This window comes from Rhyacophila brunnea, unplaced genomic scaffold (genome assembly GCF_057557595.1).
Source record: "Rhyacophila brunnea isolate RB1 unplaced genomic scaffold, BYU_Rbru_1.0 scaffold_12, whole genome shotgun sequence".
NCBI lineage: Eukaryota > Metazoa > Arthropoda > Insecta > Trichoptera > Rhyacophilidae > Rhyacophila > Rhyacophila brunnea.
In genome coordinates, this window is record NW_028232774.1 from 23,930,267 (window position 1) to 23,948,589 (window position 18,323).

The 18,323-nt window shown below is 33.0% G+C and overlaps 1 protein-coding gene across 1 annotated transcript in view; it reads left to right on the top strand.

The window, feature by feature from the left end:
* The window catches only part of nvy (CBFA2/RUNX1 partner transcriptional co-repressor nervy), a 216,353-nt gene that overhangs the window by 150,845 nt on the left and 47,185 nt on the right, over positions 1 to 18,323 (top strand). Inside the window, exons 4-6 of the mRNA XM_085961023.1 lie at positions 87 to 250; positions 896 to 1,042; positions 7,185 to 7,309. Of these exons, the coding sequence (XP_085817149.1) occupies positions 87 to 250; positions 896 to 1,042; positions 7,185 to 7,309 (436 nt within the window). The remainder of the gene's footprint in view (positions 1 to 86; positions 251 to 895; positions 1,043 to 7,184; positions 7,310 to 18,323) is intronic.

Genomic DNA, 18,323 nt, shown 5'->3' on the forward strand with positions numbered 1-18,323 from the left:
GCGGAATCGAAGCTGCGATTCACGGGTTCGGTCGTTCATCGCGGGAACATTTTAAATGATATTTAACAATATTTGATTTTTAACAGGTTCCTCGTCTCCAGGAGTGGCAGGCAGCGGCGTAGACAATGGCGTCGGCGGAAGACCGCCACCAGCTCGCCTCAAAAGGTTCCTCTCGACTCTCGTACAGTTTGCTGCCGAGATGAGCGGCGACGCAGGGGAAAGAGTCAGGTCACTGGTGCACAGTCTGGTTGTGAGTAAAGATATTAAATTCGTATTCTTCTTCACGCGCCGTCTCGTCTACAACGGTTAGCAATCGTCAAAGCGATCTCCACCATTGGTGCTGTTAACCGGAAGATGTCTGTTATGCAGCCATGTCGCTGCATCCTTCAGCCATGGTATCCACCTTATTCCTGGAGTTTATTTGTCTTGTAATTAAATTGGTAAACACGGACAATTTTATACTCCATGTTTTGGAATATGGCACAATATTTTGATCTTTTGTTATAGGTACTGCATTTAACTATGTACGTATAGTGTAATAATAATGTTCATTGGCAATTTTTGTAAATGTTCATTCAATATTGTAAACAATAATTGTACATTATATTAAAAAAAACTTATTTTAAGCTTGTAATACCAACATAAGCCTAGTGTTAGTAGTACTGACAAATAAATATTAGACAACGAAAATGTGACATTGGCTATAATTTAATCTGCAATGAAAAATGGCTTGCAGTTGTATTAATCATTAGCCTAAGTAGCCGTTTTCAGCTTCCCCTTTATACCTATATACGCCTCAGCAGCTATGTACATGGCTTGTGTTCTTCTTCTTTATATTCGTTGAGTTGCAGGTACTCATTTTCATCACATCCACTAATTAGGTTTTCTCTTTCAGAGCTCTACTATCAGCGTGGAAGAGTTCCAGCAGGCTCTGCAGGAGGCTACCAATTTTCCACTAAGACCCTTCGTTCTTCCATTCCTAAGAGCAGCACTACCCCCTCTTCAGCGAGAGGTGCAAACCTTGGCCAGGAGCGCGAAGCAGGTTAGCATATTTTTAAACCGAAAGGAATTTTTGGTAAAATCACTATATAAAATGTATTATGACTGTGAATCACGTACTGTTCGTATTTTATTTGGATAAGAGTTTTAAAGCTGCTTCCGTATTTTTTGAATGTTTTAACTGAACTAACGAATAATAATTTCAATATAAACGTCTTCATTATTTTTGTTTACAAGTATGTTTGTTTGACATGAGTAGTATCATAGACATTAACTTCAAAAAAAATCTTCATAGAGAAAAATTTACCTATGTTTTCATCAAAGGAATATTTTATCCAAATATGGAAGCATATTATGCAAAATAAATAGGACATAACTGAATATGGCTATTTTCAAGACAGAATATATAATAACATAACAACGGTCTTATATAATCCACATGCCGACATGCAGTTCTTGCATACGGTGACTTCGAAGAGAACTACATCCTTATGTCTAGATCTATTGACGCCTTTCTCAGTGGATATCGAATCCGGAATCCCAGGTATGAGAAGCCAGTGTCGTATGCATTGGACGATGAGGGCAGCCGAGCATGTAGCATCATACACAAAAATAGCCTCTTATCAATCCATGCGGAGTCGCTGAAGGTTTCCAATTCGTCACCCGCCTGTATTTACGTTCAGTCGATTTGATAAAACCGCCAGCCCCCAGTGCCGAAATACCACCCGCCAGTCCCACGCACCGCACCGCGGCTGGCTGTGCAAACAAAATGCTGCGGGAGAATCGGGGGTATTTGGGGGTTCGGTGTTTCGGATGGGGGCCTGTGGGGATTGGAAACGAATAGGCGCCCCCGCAACAGATGGCGCCCAAGGCGGGCGGCGACACTTGCGCCGATTGTGGAAATTTCGCCTGATCTTAGGGGCGGTTCTGAAGTTTAGGGCGATAGTTTTAACTAGTGTTGGTATGTACAACGTTGATTAAATTTAATAATTGTTTAGTCTGCAATCATCTATCAAAAATCCAATCAACGTAACCCTTATCAAAATGTGATATGTCATATCTAACAACAAAACATACTAAATATAGAGCAAAATTATTAATCCTCCAAAGTCGCTTGTTTGTTTTTGTAATAATCAAAAACTCATTACCGACGTATGACTCCAATTTACTCAATGAACTGCTACAACCTCCCTCAATTATTGTCTTTACAAAAATCACAAACAAGTACAAAACATGATGTCTTATAAAACATATGTACTTACTTGTGATGTGTTTTTTACCACATTTTTATTAGCTCGTATTCTTGTTTGTCCAGTACAAATTTTTTCTTGTGTGTCTAGTCGTAGCAACTAAATTATTAATATATACGTGCGTTTCTATGGAAATCAATATGAAATGTCAAAATTACAATATCAGTATTTCTATCAAGTACAAAAAAAGTATTTATTAATACATAGAATTGTCAAGTTTATATGATTTAATAGAAAATGTAAAAACGTGGTATTTAAAAAGTTCTTTTTATCTTGTAATTATTTTTATATTCTAACCGAAATATCAGCACGATCATTCAGCGTTATATACACCGAGTCAATGCCGACTATATTCATGTCGTGGCACTGAATTGCGAATCACGATGGTAGTGCTAGTTACTACTTATCTTCGAATGCAATACGGTAATCTGTTCGTAATGAATGAAGATTATCGATTGGATATTTCGTTCAAATTATTACAACAATCATCATTTCCTACAAACATTTTACAATATTGGATTTTAAGTATGACTAATAACAAGTTCTAGCGATGTTTACAGTTTTGTGTCACGGCTTATATGTGTCGTTATTTTATCTATGATTCTTGACCGGTGGCAACTACTACAAATCATTATAGATTTTATATAATATTTTATATTTACATTTCGTCGCAAACTCGTTCTCAATTTTCACTGAATGGAGAAAAACACCATTAGTGACAATCAGCAAAGCACAGACTCAACATGCGTTACATATTGATTGATATATAGATAAATCAAGACACAAATACAATAAAATAATATTACATGCACCTGTGTGTAAAAAAATTGTTATTTTTTCCTACCAACGAGTTCAATTTGAATATTTTGGTTTGATGTGTTCTCTTTAAAATATATTTTTCATAGAATACTAATTATAGATTATTTGAGAACAAAATCTCATTCACAGAAATTCTCACTGTCCAAAATTGTTATGTAGAACTTAAAATTGCATATATGAAGTCGATTTACTCAATCTTGTCAGCGGTACACTTGTATTTGTTCAATACTCAGAACTAGAGTTGGGTATTTCCCGAGAAAATCTCAATTTCGAGATTTCCCGAAATTATGAAATTTTGAATTCTCGAGATTCGGGATTTCCAGAAAAGAATTCTCGAGATATCGGGAAATTTAAAAATACCTGTTAAAATCCTAAAATCGGTGTAAAAACAGACACATTCCAAAAAAATATGTTTTTTTTTTATTTATGTAAGAAGACAAACAAAATAGAAGTAGAAGAACAAACTGTCAATCGCTGCGTCTAACAATCGCGTACGCTTTTGAGACACAAGATTACCTGATGTTGCAAACATTGCGCTAATTTTGAGTTGACGTTGGCTTAATTGTGTTTTCTGTCCACTTTTTTTCGTATAGAAAATCGTTTATTCAATTAATATTTGATAATAAAGAAATCCCGAATCCCGAGAAAAGATTCTCGAGATCCGGGATTTCCCGAAATTTTAAAAATTTCAATTCTCGAGATACGGGATAGAAATTCTCGAGAATTCCCGTCGGTAAATTCCCGAAACCCAACTCTACTCAGAACATCAATTGTTAGAAAATTTGATTTCAATTCAATTATTGTTATAAAATTATTAATACTACGTATTGGTATACTTACTAAATTACAAAGTGGCGCAGGTATTGACAGCCCTAGTTGTATGCTTAGTGTGAGGTGGTACGGAGACGAAATAAGTAGTAGAAGGGTGAAGAAGCGAAGGAATTATAGAAAGAGTGTTGTCGGAATCGGCTGTCGGATTGAAAGGTTGCACAGCCTGCGTCGCTTGTGACTGACGCGGTACTTATGTGAAGGGCTGCCACATCTGCAGATTCGACCGTGCATCGAATTCGTCACAAAAAATAATTGATTGGTTTAAGTATTATAAATTATATATTATGGATTCTTATGCCGTTCAGTTTTAAAGATTTTATAATTTATAATATTCTCTTATCACGGAATAACTGTTTAAAAGCTATAATAAAAGTAACAATATCTTGTTATTAATAAATATCAATTTCATTTCTAGGTTCATAGAAATAATATATAAACGTTCAAGTATTTGTAATGTAAAATATTATTTCTGAATTTAGTAGCTGAAGTTGACCAAATACCACCAATATAAATATAATTCATCATTGGTTCATTGCTTATAGTTAAATATAATTGATTATTTTTTAATTGAAATTAACTAAATAATCAGATTATATTCAATTTAAAGATAACCATTTTTTGTAGTAATGTCAACAATAATTTCAAATGTGTGATTTTTGTCTTTTTTTCTTTAGATATATTTCAATAAAAAGCCTGTTATGTGAACATCGAATCGATATTAGTATTTAACTATTTTTATGCTCGACATTGATTGTATATTATATCATAATATATTATTAAAATTAATACTTTTGACTGGGTGTATGTAAAATAATTCTTTATCGAACGGTTTCTGTAAAACTTCATAAATTCAGATAGATCTTATGAATCCACAGTATGCGTGGATTGATTCAAATAAAACAATTAAAAAAACCTAAATTTCAGGAAATATTATCATAATAATAATATGAAATGTCACCTAGCTAGACTAACTAACGCTAAATCAGTAAGATTATACATCTGAAAACAATAGGAAAACATAACATAGATTCACTTTAGATTAGGTAAGAAAGTAAGATGTTTAAATTCAGCCCCATTAGATTTGTGAATCCAACAGGATGACAAAATGTCATCTAGTAATCTGAGTATATGCCAATGGCTGCACGATTGTGAAATCCAATAGAAACTATTCGTTCCAAGGCGCTGAGCTTAGCGGAATGGGAAATAACATTAATAACGTATTTGTCTACATGTTTAAAGTAGAAGTAGTTACGTTTGATATTTTATTCGAGGTAGCTATTAATTTTCTCAGTATACGAAAAATCGATTAAATTGTATAAGTCCATGTAATATTTACAGAAATACAATATCTATCATTCAAAATAATCACCGTTCAAAGGTTTTATTTATTACACATTTATTATTACGATTTTTCACGCTTGAGTAGCGAGTTACGATGGTAGTGCTAGTTATTGATTATCTTTGGAAAAAATTGACCATGTCCGATCCTAATAAGATCATAATGGGCCTCTACAAAGTGGAGGTTTGTATTAACAGATTTTTGTTTTTACGTGGAATAGATGTTAGCCACTTGCTCCTATTAGGACTCCAAACATAAATTGAAAAACAATATGTGTATTTGCCAGACTTAAGATTTGAACATGGTACACACGACATTTAAAACCGACGCTTAAGCCGTTCGTACATCATGGGTAATGCGGTAACCTGTTGGCAGTATATGGATGTTTTCGTTTAAATATTTTGAAGTATTACCATTTTATAACGATCGTAATTTTTAACCAGTTTACCATATTGCATTCTAAAAATAAACAACTGCTTATCCTACGATCGAAATTTGCAGCTTCGTGACACGGCCTGAATATAGTAGTCTTTGGTTTGAACAAAGGTAGTTTACTCGGCGAAAAAAGCTACGTATTTCAAATTAGAGAAAAATCGCGTGTGTTTTGGCATCCAATAGACTGTAATCAAACAAATCCTACATGTGTTTTGCTCAACCCTATTAATAAAACACACGATCCCCCTCCTTTTTCCTCCCCAATGCGGCGGTCTGCGTAACAGCTGTTCCCGGACTCGCGCGACACAAATTTTAATCTGCTGCCACCCTGGACGCCCTCTGGAGGGTGGGGCCACCTCCGGCACAGGTGCGCCCCTAACAAAACGATAAGGCTTTAGCAGAGACGTCTGATATCGCCCACACTACTCCATACTTGCAGCCCATTATGTCTCCATGCTTACCATACATACTATTATTGTTATTAGTTTTTGATTACGTTCATTTATGTAATAATCAATTAATGGCCTTTTAATTGATATAAAAACATGTATATACCGAGTACAAGCAATGAAAGTGAAACGTGTTATGTTTGTATATAGTAATTTGCATATTATATTTTGCTATTTACTTAATGAAAAAATCATTTTCTTATTTTTTAAATGACAAGCATCCAATATAATTTTCTTCATTCTTACAATCATTAAAAATATATATTGCCATATGTTAAAATTGTCACAAACTAAGTCTTTCAAAAATCGATAATTTGTTGGTTTGCGTCTACAATAATAGCTTTATTCTATACTTATATTAATAAACCATTGTTGGTTGATACACGAAATGGCGCAAACGGTATCATGGCACTTGCTAATCGAAAAGTCTGTAGATCGATCCCACCCACAGTCTTTGATTTATATTTCGTTTGTCAAATAGATCAGCGGGTCTATTCTATACAAAAGGCTGCTTTCGTCCGCTAAAACTGCTAACTAGGGTATGTTTGTATCGAATCATTAGCACGTATTGTAACAATTACAATTAGTTGGTATTAATTGTTGTAGTAAATGCTATATTTTAATGGCATGCCCCTTGGCTGTGCTAAAATTTAGAGCATGAGCGAGAGAGAGACAGTTTCGACTGATTAAACGGCTAACTGATTGTTACAATTATAATAGTTCAATACAAAATGTATGTAATACATAAATACTAACACATTAGCACGTTAGTGATCGATAGTCGCCTTTTGTATAGAATAGACCCGCATGACATTTTTTTTGTCACCGATCAGCGAGATTTTGATTTACCTTTAGTCTTGGTAAACCTTGTTACTATTATATTCACGTATTTAAGCTCCATCTTCATAATGAGGAAGGGTTTCTTCGACGTCTTTGATAATAACTAATCTTAGTATACTCGTATAATATAAACTACGCTAATAAATTTCCATATTGAGATGTCTAATCTGTAATACGGTAAAAAATGTGTATTCTTGTCTGAGTTTGATTTTATTCTTTCAGCCTCCACTTCAGTACGTGCGGAGTCATGAGGCGGTGGCGCTGGAACCTGGTGCAGCAGACCCAGCAGACATGTTCTTGGGAGCTCCTGCATCTCCCACACCTTCGAAACGGGGGCCTTCTGACTTGTAAGTCTAATTAATTTATCACGAACCATGCCGTTGCTTTTTCGTACAAGTTGGTTCAAAGAGATAATTACACTGAGTTACAATTATTTACACATTCGCATTTGTGGTTATGATATTAAAAAATTGCTAGATTACAGTTTTAGGTGAAGTCTCCAATTAATTATATCCCTCAAATTTTTCTTTGAATTTTGTTAATGGCCAGAATTATATATATTGTGTAGGTATGTTCTTGTGTTATTTTATTTTTTAGTATTTCGTGAGGTGTTTGGAAGTCAATCTCGTGATTATGTTGTATACACAGGGTTTCGAGAGCACATCGCTCCTTTTCTAGTATTGGGCAGTCGTTGATGACATGCCACACTATTTGAGACATATATACATCACATGGACAGTAGTAGTCGTCCCTCAATATAAATCTTTTTGGATTAGTTATCAGTACTCTGTGACTTCTGGGTCACATGAAATAACTATCGAATTTATTTTCTTTTCTCCTTCGTAAATCGTACCGTGTCATATACTTGATGTCATATTCTTTGAATCTGTATAGTTGGTAATAATATGTATGTTAATCTATATTTCAAATATTTATTTTTAATTTAAAACTTGTCAGGTTTGGCGGTTTCGTGTGTAGCTATTCGATTTAAACGTTTATCGAATAAAATTCGAAGAGGTCAAGAGGTACATATTTCTTAATATGCTATCAGTGTTGTTGAACACAACATACTGATAAAAAACTACAGCTGTTACACACGTGTAAGTCCACAAAACTGTTCATTGATTTATTCTGTTGTAAATAACTAAAATATTAATATTTATTTGAATTTATTTGTTTGAGTTTTAACGGAGAACTTTTTCAATGCCTGACTCTTTCAGAAGATACAATACTATATTAATACAATCCCTTCATCCTGAGTGTACGCTGATAATACCTTACGAAGGGTGCAAAATTTTAAGGGTGGTAAATCAAGAATGCAAAAACTATATATTATATTAGTTTTCATTTTTTTTTCTGGAATGTTTGTTAGTTAAATAAAAAGTGCATCATTGAGGTGATTGTAATCATCATGCAATGACACTAGTAGATAACTAAATAAAAAAACATGTAATTAAATATAATTTACTAAAAATTTAGATTTCAAAAAGTTATAGCCTATCTAAAAACATTAGACAGGAAAATAAATATTTTTTAAATTCAAAATAGACTGAATACAATTTAATTAAAGTGAGCATTCTTGGACGGTTTCAGCGTATTATTACTTATTTTTATACGTTCTCACGAAGATCTCTACGATACTTTTGAATACTATGTAGATTTAATGCATTTTTAAAAATTTTATTTAAAGAAAATAGATTTTTTTTAGAAAATAAATATGTATTTAATCTAATCGGGTTTCATTTTTGTAACAATTTGGTGCTATGTTTTTCGATATTCTGGATTATTTATTATTACTTCGACTTTTTAAAGTCAACTCAAAACTGGATTTTTAGTACAGTCTGGTTTCAGGAAGACGATATATAAAATAATTGGACTGTCCGTTTCCGTTTGTTCGATTATAACATATTACTAAAAAACTACTCTACCAACAGGTATTGACTTACACATCTTATAGAATACTATAATTTTAACAGATATTCACATTCTTTCAGTGCACTAAACATGGTTACTCCATACAACCTTCTTCTAAAAAAACATTTTTTGTTATTGATATCTCTAAAACTCTTAAGGTTAAAATATAAAAACATCTTACTACAGTAGCCAAAACATAGCTTGTCACTTTGCGAACACGAATATTATTATCGCTTTCCTTCCACACAGATTGTTTGACATAACATTTATGGAAGTAAAACATATTAAAAAGCGCATAAGTACAGTGTTTTATTATTTATAGATGCTCTTGTCATGAAGGAGAGATGTAACATTCGTTTCGCCAAGTGACATGCTATCAAAATTTGACTATAGTTGAAGTGATTAAATAGCAGCGGTGAAGTGTGGGTAGAAGGGCGCGTTCTTTTATATGTACAGTCGTTGCCTATCACATTAATTTGAAAAAAAAATCAAATTTAAATATGTCTGTTACACTAGTCATTTGTAAAAATTATAACGTGGCTTCACGTTATTTCCTACAGGTTATTTTATTGTATAGTGACACATCTATCTTCTTTGAAATTTGATCAATTGAAAAACTTTTTATGAAACAGTTTTCAAATTAAGATGTTTTAGTGTAAATATGGTTTGAGAAGCTCATAATTTAATGGAACCACGGATAAGAATATAAGTCTTTTTTATCAAATAAACAATTGAGTTGATAACATCCGGACGCCAATTTTCTGTGAGAGTTTTTTTAAAGCTATTTAGAAGAGCGAACAGCGGAACACGTATGAAGTCTGTGTTTTTTTAACACAAATGAAATCAGTTGACAAATAACATCAAGTGACACAATACCTAGGTACCGAAATAATTATTTATTTGCCATAATGTCGACACGGTTTGGTTTATTTACAATAATTTATTTAGTGATATTATATCAATTTTTAGTGGAAAAGTGTTATGCAGAAGTTACCTGCACGCGTTCCACTTTACAAACAAGTATTGCTTCCTGCAAAAGTTCACTAAAATACAATGTCTTCGAAGCAAACAGTGTTGTGACAATATCCTCTAACACTTCACCAGTTCTCCAATTAAAGGCGACCAAATGCGGTATATACAAGATTAACGCAGGTGTATTTACAATATTGAAGTTGTTGACTCATTTGGATCTGTCAGATAATAATTTGAGCTCTTTGGCTGGAATAGAAACGCTGAGCGGGCTGTTGTCTTTGGATATATCCAACAACTGCTTCACGACGCTGGCGCCATTGAAGATCTTCGCCAATCATCCAAGGCTATACAAGATAGTCATTAGTGAAAACCCGATAGATGCCTACAATGACAGAATATTCATTGGAAACAGCGACTTGATGAGTTTGGATATGTCACAGAATGATTTGACAGCTGTGCCGGTGAAGCTGTTCGAAAAAAATATTCAAATGCAGAATTTGAATATGTCACGGAATCGAATAACTGCTTTGTCGCCAAATATTTTCATCGGATTAACGAATCTTAAAGACATAGATTTGTCAGAGAATCGTTTAGTGACGTTGCCTCCTGTAATATTCAGTAAAAACTCTTTAATGCGAAATATTAATCTATCAGGAAACCGATTTAATAATTTTGACATTGTAGTATTTCAAAAGACAACTAAATTAAATACATTAATTGTTTCGCGTAATAGATTAACAAACTCTTTCTGGAATGTGACCAAATCATTAAAAGAATTGATTGAATTGAATGTTGATAAAAACGCCATTGATGAAGTATATTCATTTGTGAATTTCCCGAACATGACTCATCTATCAGTGACGTGCAACGATATTGGACAACTTCCGTTAGATTTTTTTAGTGCCAATACTGATCTGAAAAAACTCTCGATTTATGGAAACCCGTGGAAGTGTCCGTGTTATCGTATGATGTTGACGTTAGCTGAAAATAATGATGTGAAGATTATTCAAGGTTATCAGACAAACTATACTTATCCCGTGTGTACATTTGTTGAAGATGAACAGAGTTGTGATGGTGAAAAAACGGATCCTGCACTATGGAAGGATTGGTTAGATAACGGTGGCAAAATAGCTTGCGATGAAAACAAATTGCAGATATTACAGAATTAAAAATATTAACTTTTACAAATTTAAATACACATCCATAGTTAGTTATCTACAAGCTGCTGACTAAAATGTATAATAATAAAAAAATATTATAAATTTGATTAAGTAATAATTTATAATATTTATGTTACGAGTATATAATAAATACACTGTATTAATTAGCTATTTTAAAACTCAAGTACTAATGGGTACCTATTGTAAATCAAACTATAAATGTATTTTATCTTTTAATTATTGTCTGTAGACGTAAGTGTTATGCGGCAATATGCATAATATACTCACGTCCTATCAAATACCTACCTTATAAGTTAAATGATACTTTTATACCATTTTCGATCCTAAAATGATAATATGGGTATCCACAGCGTGTGAAAGTTTGTTTTTATGAGAAATGAATGTTAGCCACTCTTGTTTAACCTATTGGCTCCAAACACAGGTGTGCATTTGTATAAACTGACGCGAAACTAGTCTGCTATCGTCTGCATAATGACATTATTCTACACTATTTTTATTAGTATATACTACTTTTGTTGTTTTAATTTAATAAAACGCATTTTTTTGTAGTACTTATTCCACTTTCAATCAAAATTAGGACCAGTTTCGTCCGCCTCAGAGGGACATTTTCAACTGAATACTACAAAAAATTCGTTTTATTAAATTAAAACAACAATACAATGCAGTTCCACCGTGAATTGACAGTTAACAAAATAAAAGAAATTAAAGTATATACTACACTAGTCGTCGCTATAGGATTGGTTTGTCGAATATCCGTTTTTGTCGAAATCGAACTTTCAATGCACAATGTTTTTGTATCTAAATGGACTAGAGCCATCCTTTTCTTTAAATTACTTTGTAATGGTAATTAATACAACATTCGTATGCTGTAAAAATAACAATTTAAATATCTCCATGTATTTATGAAATTTGTTTTTCGTCTCCTGAACATTTGGTCAATTCGACAAACCAATCCTACAGCGACGTAGTATTAAGAATTTAGAAGTCATGTAGCTTTTCCAGTATATCGCCAACACTCACAGCTGTTTTAGATATAAATATTTTTATAGATTTTAAATATACAGTATTCGTGACAGTAGAAGAACTACTTTTTTAACAAGCAAACGAGACACTAATTGTAAATGAAAATAAAAAGTTTTTTTCCAATAACGTTTATTTACGTCGATAATTTGTATGACTGTAAACATTATATATATATATATATATAATATGTAGCTATGTACACTTTTTGATGCACATATTATTTTCGTTTGCTTTCGGGCTAATATAAATACATGCTTATCTCGGCCCACTATGCCGGTAGTTGGGTAATAGATCACTCATATCCGTCGCAGAAATTCTACTTTTGTGAGCATGATACCGAACCCCAACGATTGCACTTTTTTTGTAAAATAGATGTTGACAAACAACGTGACTCCTCCATGTGACACCGCCGCGTTACGATTTTTCAATGTATGTCATGCCAATAAATGTATCAAGTATACGATAAAACAGTTTACAACTTAATAGTGATTTTAGGGATATAAGTGTAAAACTGTAAATTATGTAGATATAGGGAATTAGACATCAGACAAATTCATATACACTTGGTGTAATTAGCGACTGGTAAAGGTTTTTTTCGATTAAATTAAATCTAAATAATTACAAGATAAAAGAACTTTTTATATACAACGTTTTTAATTTTTCTGTTGAATCGTATAAACTTGACTTGACTAGCTTAAACGATAAAAAAAATGGTACTTGATAGAAATAATACTGAAATGTCATATTGATTTACGCTCGTATATATTAATATTAATAATTTAGTTGCTAGGACCCCAGACTCCTAGCAACCAATAATAGTGGATTGGATTACGGATTTCTTCCGAAATAACTTTTCATATCAAAACAGAATTAACTGAAAATGAATTAAATTCTAGTTAAAGATGGCTAAAAGTATTAAAAGAATGCATTGGCATCGTGTTCTGATATATTCTAAAAGTTTCAAATGTCTAGCTAGTCGGGAAGTTAGTTAAAAATCGATTGCAAGATTTGTACCGGTCAAACAACCACCGGACAAATAAGAATACGAGCTAAGAAAAACGTTGTAATAAAAAATAAGATATTATTTTCTCTCGTGGTTATCCAACGAAAACAAATAAATATGAATGAAAAGGTGCACAATTTTGTCGAATCTGTTAAAGTAAAGTATACCAAAACTGTTATGGTTTGGTTTAGGCAGGGTTTAATTGATTTTTAAAAACTAACTAACACCATCTGTAAATAATAATTATTGTAGTGTTAGTTCAATAAAAACAAATACTTATGAGTTATGACTAACAAAGTTTAATGCACACTATTTAAGGCGTGGTTATTAAAATATTGTATGGTCACTGAGTTATTAAAATATTACTATCGGCTTCATCGCTTGCTTGTATTATTTTCGGTGGATAAATAGACAAGGTAAGAGGATGCTTTCACCTGGCGGTGATGCGAGGAATCACGCGCGTTCGCCATTCAAATTAAGAATGTGGAAATACTTGTGTTGTACTTGACAGGTTAATTAATTCGTCGGACGTGCGTTTGACACTTTAATTGCAAAAACTAAGCTGTGGCAACGCGATGTTCGGAAAGCGGGAGCGCGATTTTCAAAAGTTGTTGCAAACTTTCGCGATGTGGAGCGAGCGAGGGGTTTGGTTCTGACTCTCGCCCGATTTAGACAGTGGCGGCACGCGCAGGTGTGTCTGGGGAGGCTCACCATTTTTTTTTTAATAAGTTACATCTTTCTTGCAAGTTGAATCGGATCAAAAAACTTTTCAAATAAGAACTAATATTGAGAACCTATACTTTTGATAATTACCTATACACATATATTTTCTTTATACATGTAATATTATGAGAAATGTACTACTATTATCATACCAACAATTTCATAATAACCCTTCTTTTTCTTATGGTATCTTGAGAGAAGCCTCACGGATGGTTGGGTGTGTTCAATTCTTTACATCATCCGATAAACGGACTCGCTATTGTCATGGGGCTATTGAAATCTTGGTTTGTGATAAAATTTTAATGTTACAGGAGAGATAAGAAACTGTTCTATAAGTCAGTGATGAAGTGTGGAGGTAGGCTCTTAAAATCCGCCATAAATGGTGCACAGTAAACTTTGTCAGTCATACGTATTTGTTTTTATTGAACTAAGACTACAATATGTACAGATGGTGTTGATTAGTTTTTAAAAATCAATTAAACACTGCGAAACCAAGCCATAATAAATACTAGTCAAAAAATACTCGTCTATCTATAAAATATCTAAAATTAAGTAATTAAATCATGCATAACTTTGGTCATTTTATAGATAGAATAATATTTTTTATCTATTATAGTTTTGTTTAGGCACGGCTTAATGAATTTTTAAAACAACCAACAATATGTGTAATAATATGTATTCTTAATCCAACGAAAATAAAAGTATGAATGAAAAAGTGTGCACAATTTTGTCGTATCGCTCAAAGTATACCAAAACTATTATGGTTTGGTTAGGCAAGGTTTAATTGATTTTTAAAAACTAACCAACTCAATCTCTAAATAGTCTTAGTTCAATAAAAACAAATACGTATGACTAACAAAGTCTAATGTGCACTATTTATGGCGGATCTTAAAAGCCTACCTCCACCCTTCGCTACAGTTATAAGCAGACATTTTGACGGTCGAATTTAATTTTTTATAAGCCTGTGAATAACTATATAATACATAAAAAATAACAGGTAAGATGAAAGCATGGTAGACGTATTGCCCATTTCCCCATTGGAAGTCTATATTTCCTGAAGTTGGCAGCGCTTTAAATTTTCCCGCCCGTCTGACACAGCGAGGCATTTTTTGCAACGTTTTTATTAGCTCGTATTCCTATTTGTCATCGAGTGGTTGTTTATCCGGTACAAATCTTGCAATCGATTTTTAACTAACTTCCCGACTAGCTAGACATTTGAAACTTTTAGAATATATCAGAACACGATGCCAATGCATTCTTTTAATACTGTTAGCCATCTTTAACTAGAATTTAATTCATTTTCAGTTAATTCTGTTTTGATATGAAAAGTTATTTCGGAAGAAATCCGTAATCCAATCCACTATTATTGGTTGCTAGGAGTCTGGGGTCCTAGCAACTAAATTATTAACATATACGTGCGTTACTATGGAAATCAAAATAACATTTCAGTATTCTATATTTGTTTGTTTGCTTGTTTTTTATTTACTTCATATCAAATACAAGTTTGAGCATATTGAGCAAAATAATTCAACAGAACATTTAAAAACGTTGTATATAAAAAGTTCTTTTTATGTTGTAATTATTTATTATATTCTTTATTCTAGGTTTTGGCGGTTTATTGAATTTCGAGGTAAATTTTAATGGTGCGTATGACTCATAACAACCCATTAACATCCTCAAAATAATACATTGTTAAGTTCGCTCGTCTTGTAAAAGCAATATGCGCAACAACAATATTTGCTAAATTCACACACCTTTATTGTTTAAGTGTGAGTTACAATATATGTTTTTAATTAAATGCGTTGATATGGTATAACAAACATTTGGAGACTTTAGCCATGCACCGTAGAAAGAACGCATGTCGTTTGTTTTTCGTGACTCGAATGACCTAATTAATCAGAACGAGACATTACGCGATGACTTCGTTCACACTGGAGTAACTCATTTCCCATCACTGGTTCCAAGTCATCGGTTGGGTTGTATTAGAATATTATTAGATTGTGAGTGATGGCTATTCTGATATAATCCGCATAGGTGATAACGATCTTTTAGCTCTAGCCTGAAGACGTAAGAAATTTTCCAAGTACGTTTATTTAATCATCTGCACAAGTGAAGTCTGAGTCTTTTGGAAAATTTTGAATTGGGAGGAAAAAAATCGACGCCGTCTGTAACGAAAACCCGGTTTAAGTACCGCCGAAGTTAGTGAGTGCCAGAGGCGTCGGCGGCGTCGACTGGTGACATCTGTTGGCAGTATTATAAAACTACTGGCACCCCCTTCCCCATCTCTACATAGTGTAAACCCCACGAACCCGCTTACGATAAGAAAATGGAAGGGAAAGTATCACTTAACACTATTTGAATGTCATCGATAGTTTGTTGACTATAATATATATATCCTCGGCATTTTCCAAACTGTGATACACGCACCTCTTTAGGTAGGTACGCGAACGATTTGAATTGTGACTTTCTTTTGTGACTTATCGCGCAGTATTGTCAGCCTAGAATAATTAATAATAAAGTATTGTATATATCAGTGGTGGCTTAAGGCAGTAGCAAAAGGTGGAGGTAGGCTGTTAAGATCCGCCATACACAGTGCACATTAAACTTTGTTAGGCGTACGTATTTGTTTTTATTGAACTAGGACTACAATTTACAGATAGATGGTGATGGTTTGTTCTTAAAAATCAATTAAACCCTGTCTAACCAAACCACAATAGTTTTGGTATATTTTGGACGATACGACAAAATTATGCACACTTTTTCATTCATACTTATTTGTTTTCGTTGGATTAAAAATACATATTACACATATTGTTGATTCATTTTTTTCAAATTCGTTAATTCCTGCCTAAACAAAACTATCACAGATACAAAATATTATTCTATCTATAAAAATATCCAAAGTTATGTATGACTTAACTGCATAATTTTAGCTATTTTATAGGTAGACGAGTATTTTTTGACTATCTATTATTATATCTATCTATTATGGCTTGGTTTCGCAGGGTTTAACTGAATTTTAAAAACTAACAAAACACCGTCTGTAAAGTGTTGTCTTATTTCAATGAAAATAAATACGTATGACTAATAAAGTTTAGTATGCACTATTTATAGCAGATCTTAACAGCCTACCTCCACCCTTCGCCACTGGTTTAAGGACATGGTGACCCGAGGTACTCACTAGTTTTGATGCCCCCCAAAATACATAAATTCCTACTACCAACGTACCTACTAAAAATATCAATATGTCTCGTTCTTGGACAATAATTATTGAAGATGACAGTCATACAACATAATAATATCAGTGGTTTATTTTTTAGGTAGGTACAGGCAGGTTGGTATCTGTTTGAGAGGTTATATTATAAGTCCTTTTGATGGAATTTGCAAATATTCAGTTATGCTTTCGGTATGTAATAATTTTGGTATAATTTAATAATTTTAAGACTATTTTGGCTTGTTTTAAGGCCACTTTTTAAACTTTATTGTGAATCGATTGCGTAATAGAAAATCACCACTTGTATTTTTAATATTGATGTGGATTTTATGTGCGGTAAGTTTGTACATATACTGTATAGTAAGATCAAATAAGTACTATTACCTCGCAATAAGACTTTGTCGGAAATACTGTCAATACTTTATTTTTAAGTATTATGAAAACAATCCCTATTTCCGGTTTAGTCGTAGGTACTATACGGACGAGAATTATACGGATATATCTTAACATCATTGAACGAGGGTCCATTGTCATGCATTTACGCAACTCAAAAGGTGGAATGACGAAGACGAAAATACACTTATACTTTTTTTTTAAATATGTCAATTAATTATACATTTTTTTAATGAACTGTTTCTTTTATGTAACAATTGAGATTGTAGCATTCTCAAATCCTGTGAATTATTCGTTGAATAAAAGAAATAGTTTATTAAATTATTAGCAAGTATAAGTGTGTTATAAAAACTAAATAATGGAGTGATCCGTCACGTCGGTAGGTAATTAAGGAATTAAAGCCAACATTGTTACCCAATTTGATAAATATTTCATGTAAGAACTTTGAGCAAGTGGCTGACATCCATTTCTCGTAAAAACAAAATCTGTTAATACAAACCTCCACGATGTGGCGGCACATATGATCTTTATTAGGATCGGACATGGTCGATCATGTAAGAACTACTAGTTTAAATTGTCGTAATTAAGTAGGATTCCCGTTGCTTAACTGGAAAAGCACACCGGCGCGAAACCAGCGGTTACGGGTTTTGTAGTGAGTTTTATTTATATACCCATACGGTTGGAAATGCCTCATAAATAATATACGCATTAAAAAAATGTATCGGATGGAATATGTATCTACCTACCCACTTCAATCGTATTCTGCGTATCTTTACCGATTAAGATATCGGTATAACTTTTTAACTTTGGTTCTGAGGTGTTTTCTTAAGTTTCTTTAATATCGTGTTATGTTATATCAATGACGTATTAACTGAAATCAAGCGCACACACAAGGGCGGGGAAGGTGGTTTTTGTTCCGAAAATCTTTTCGTGTTAAT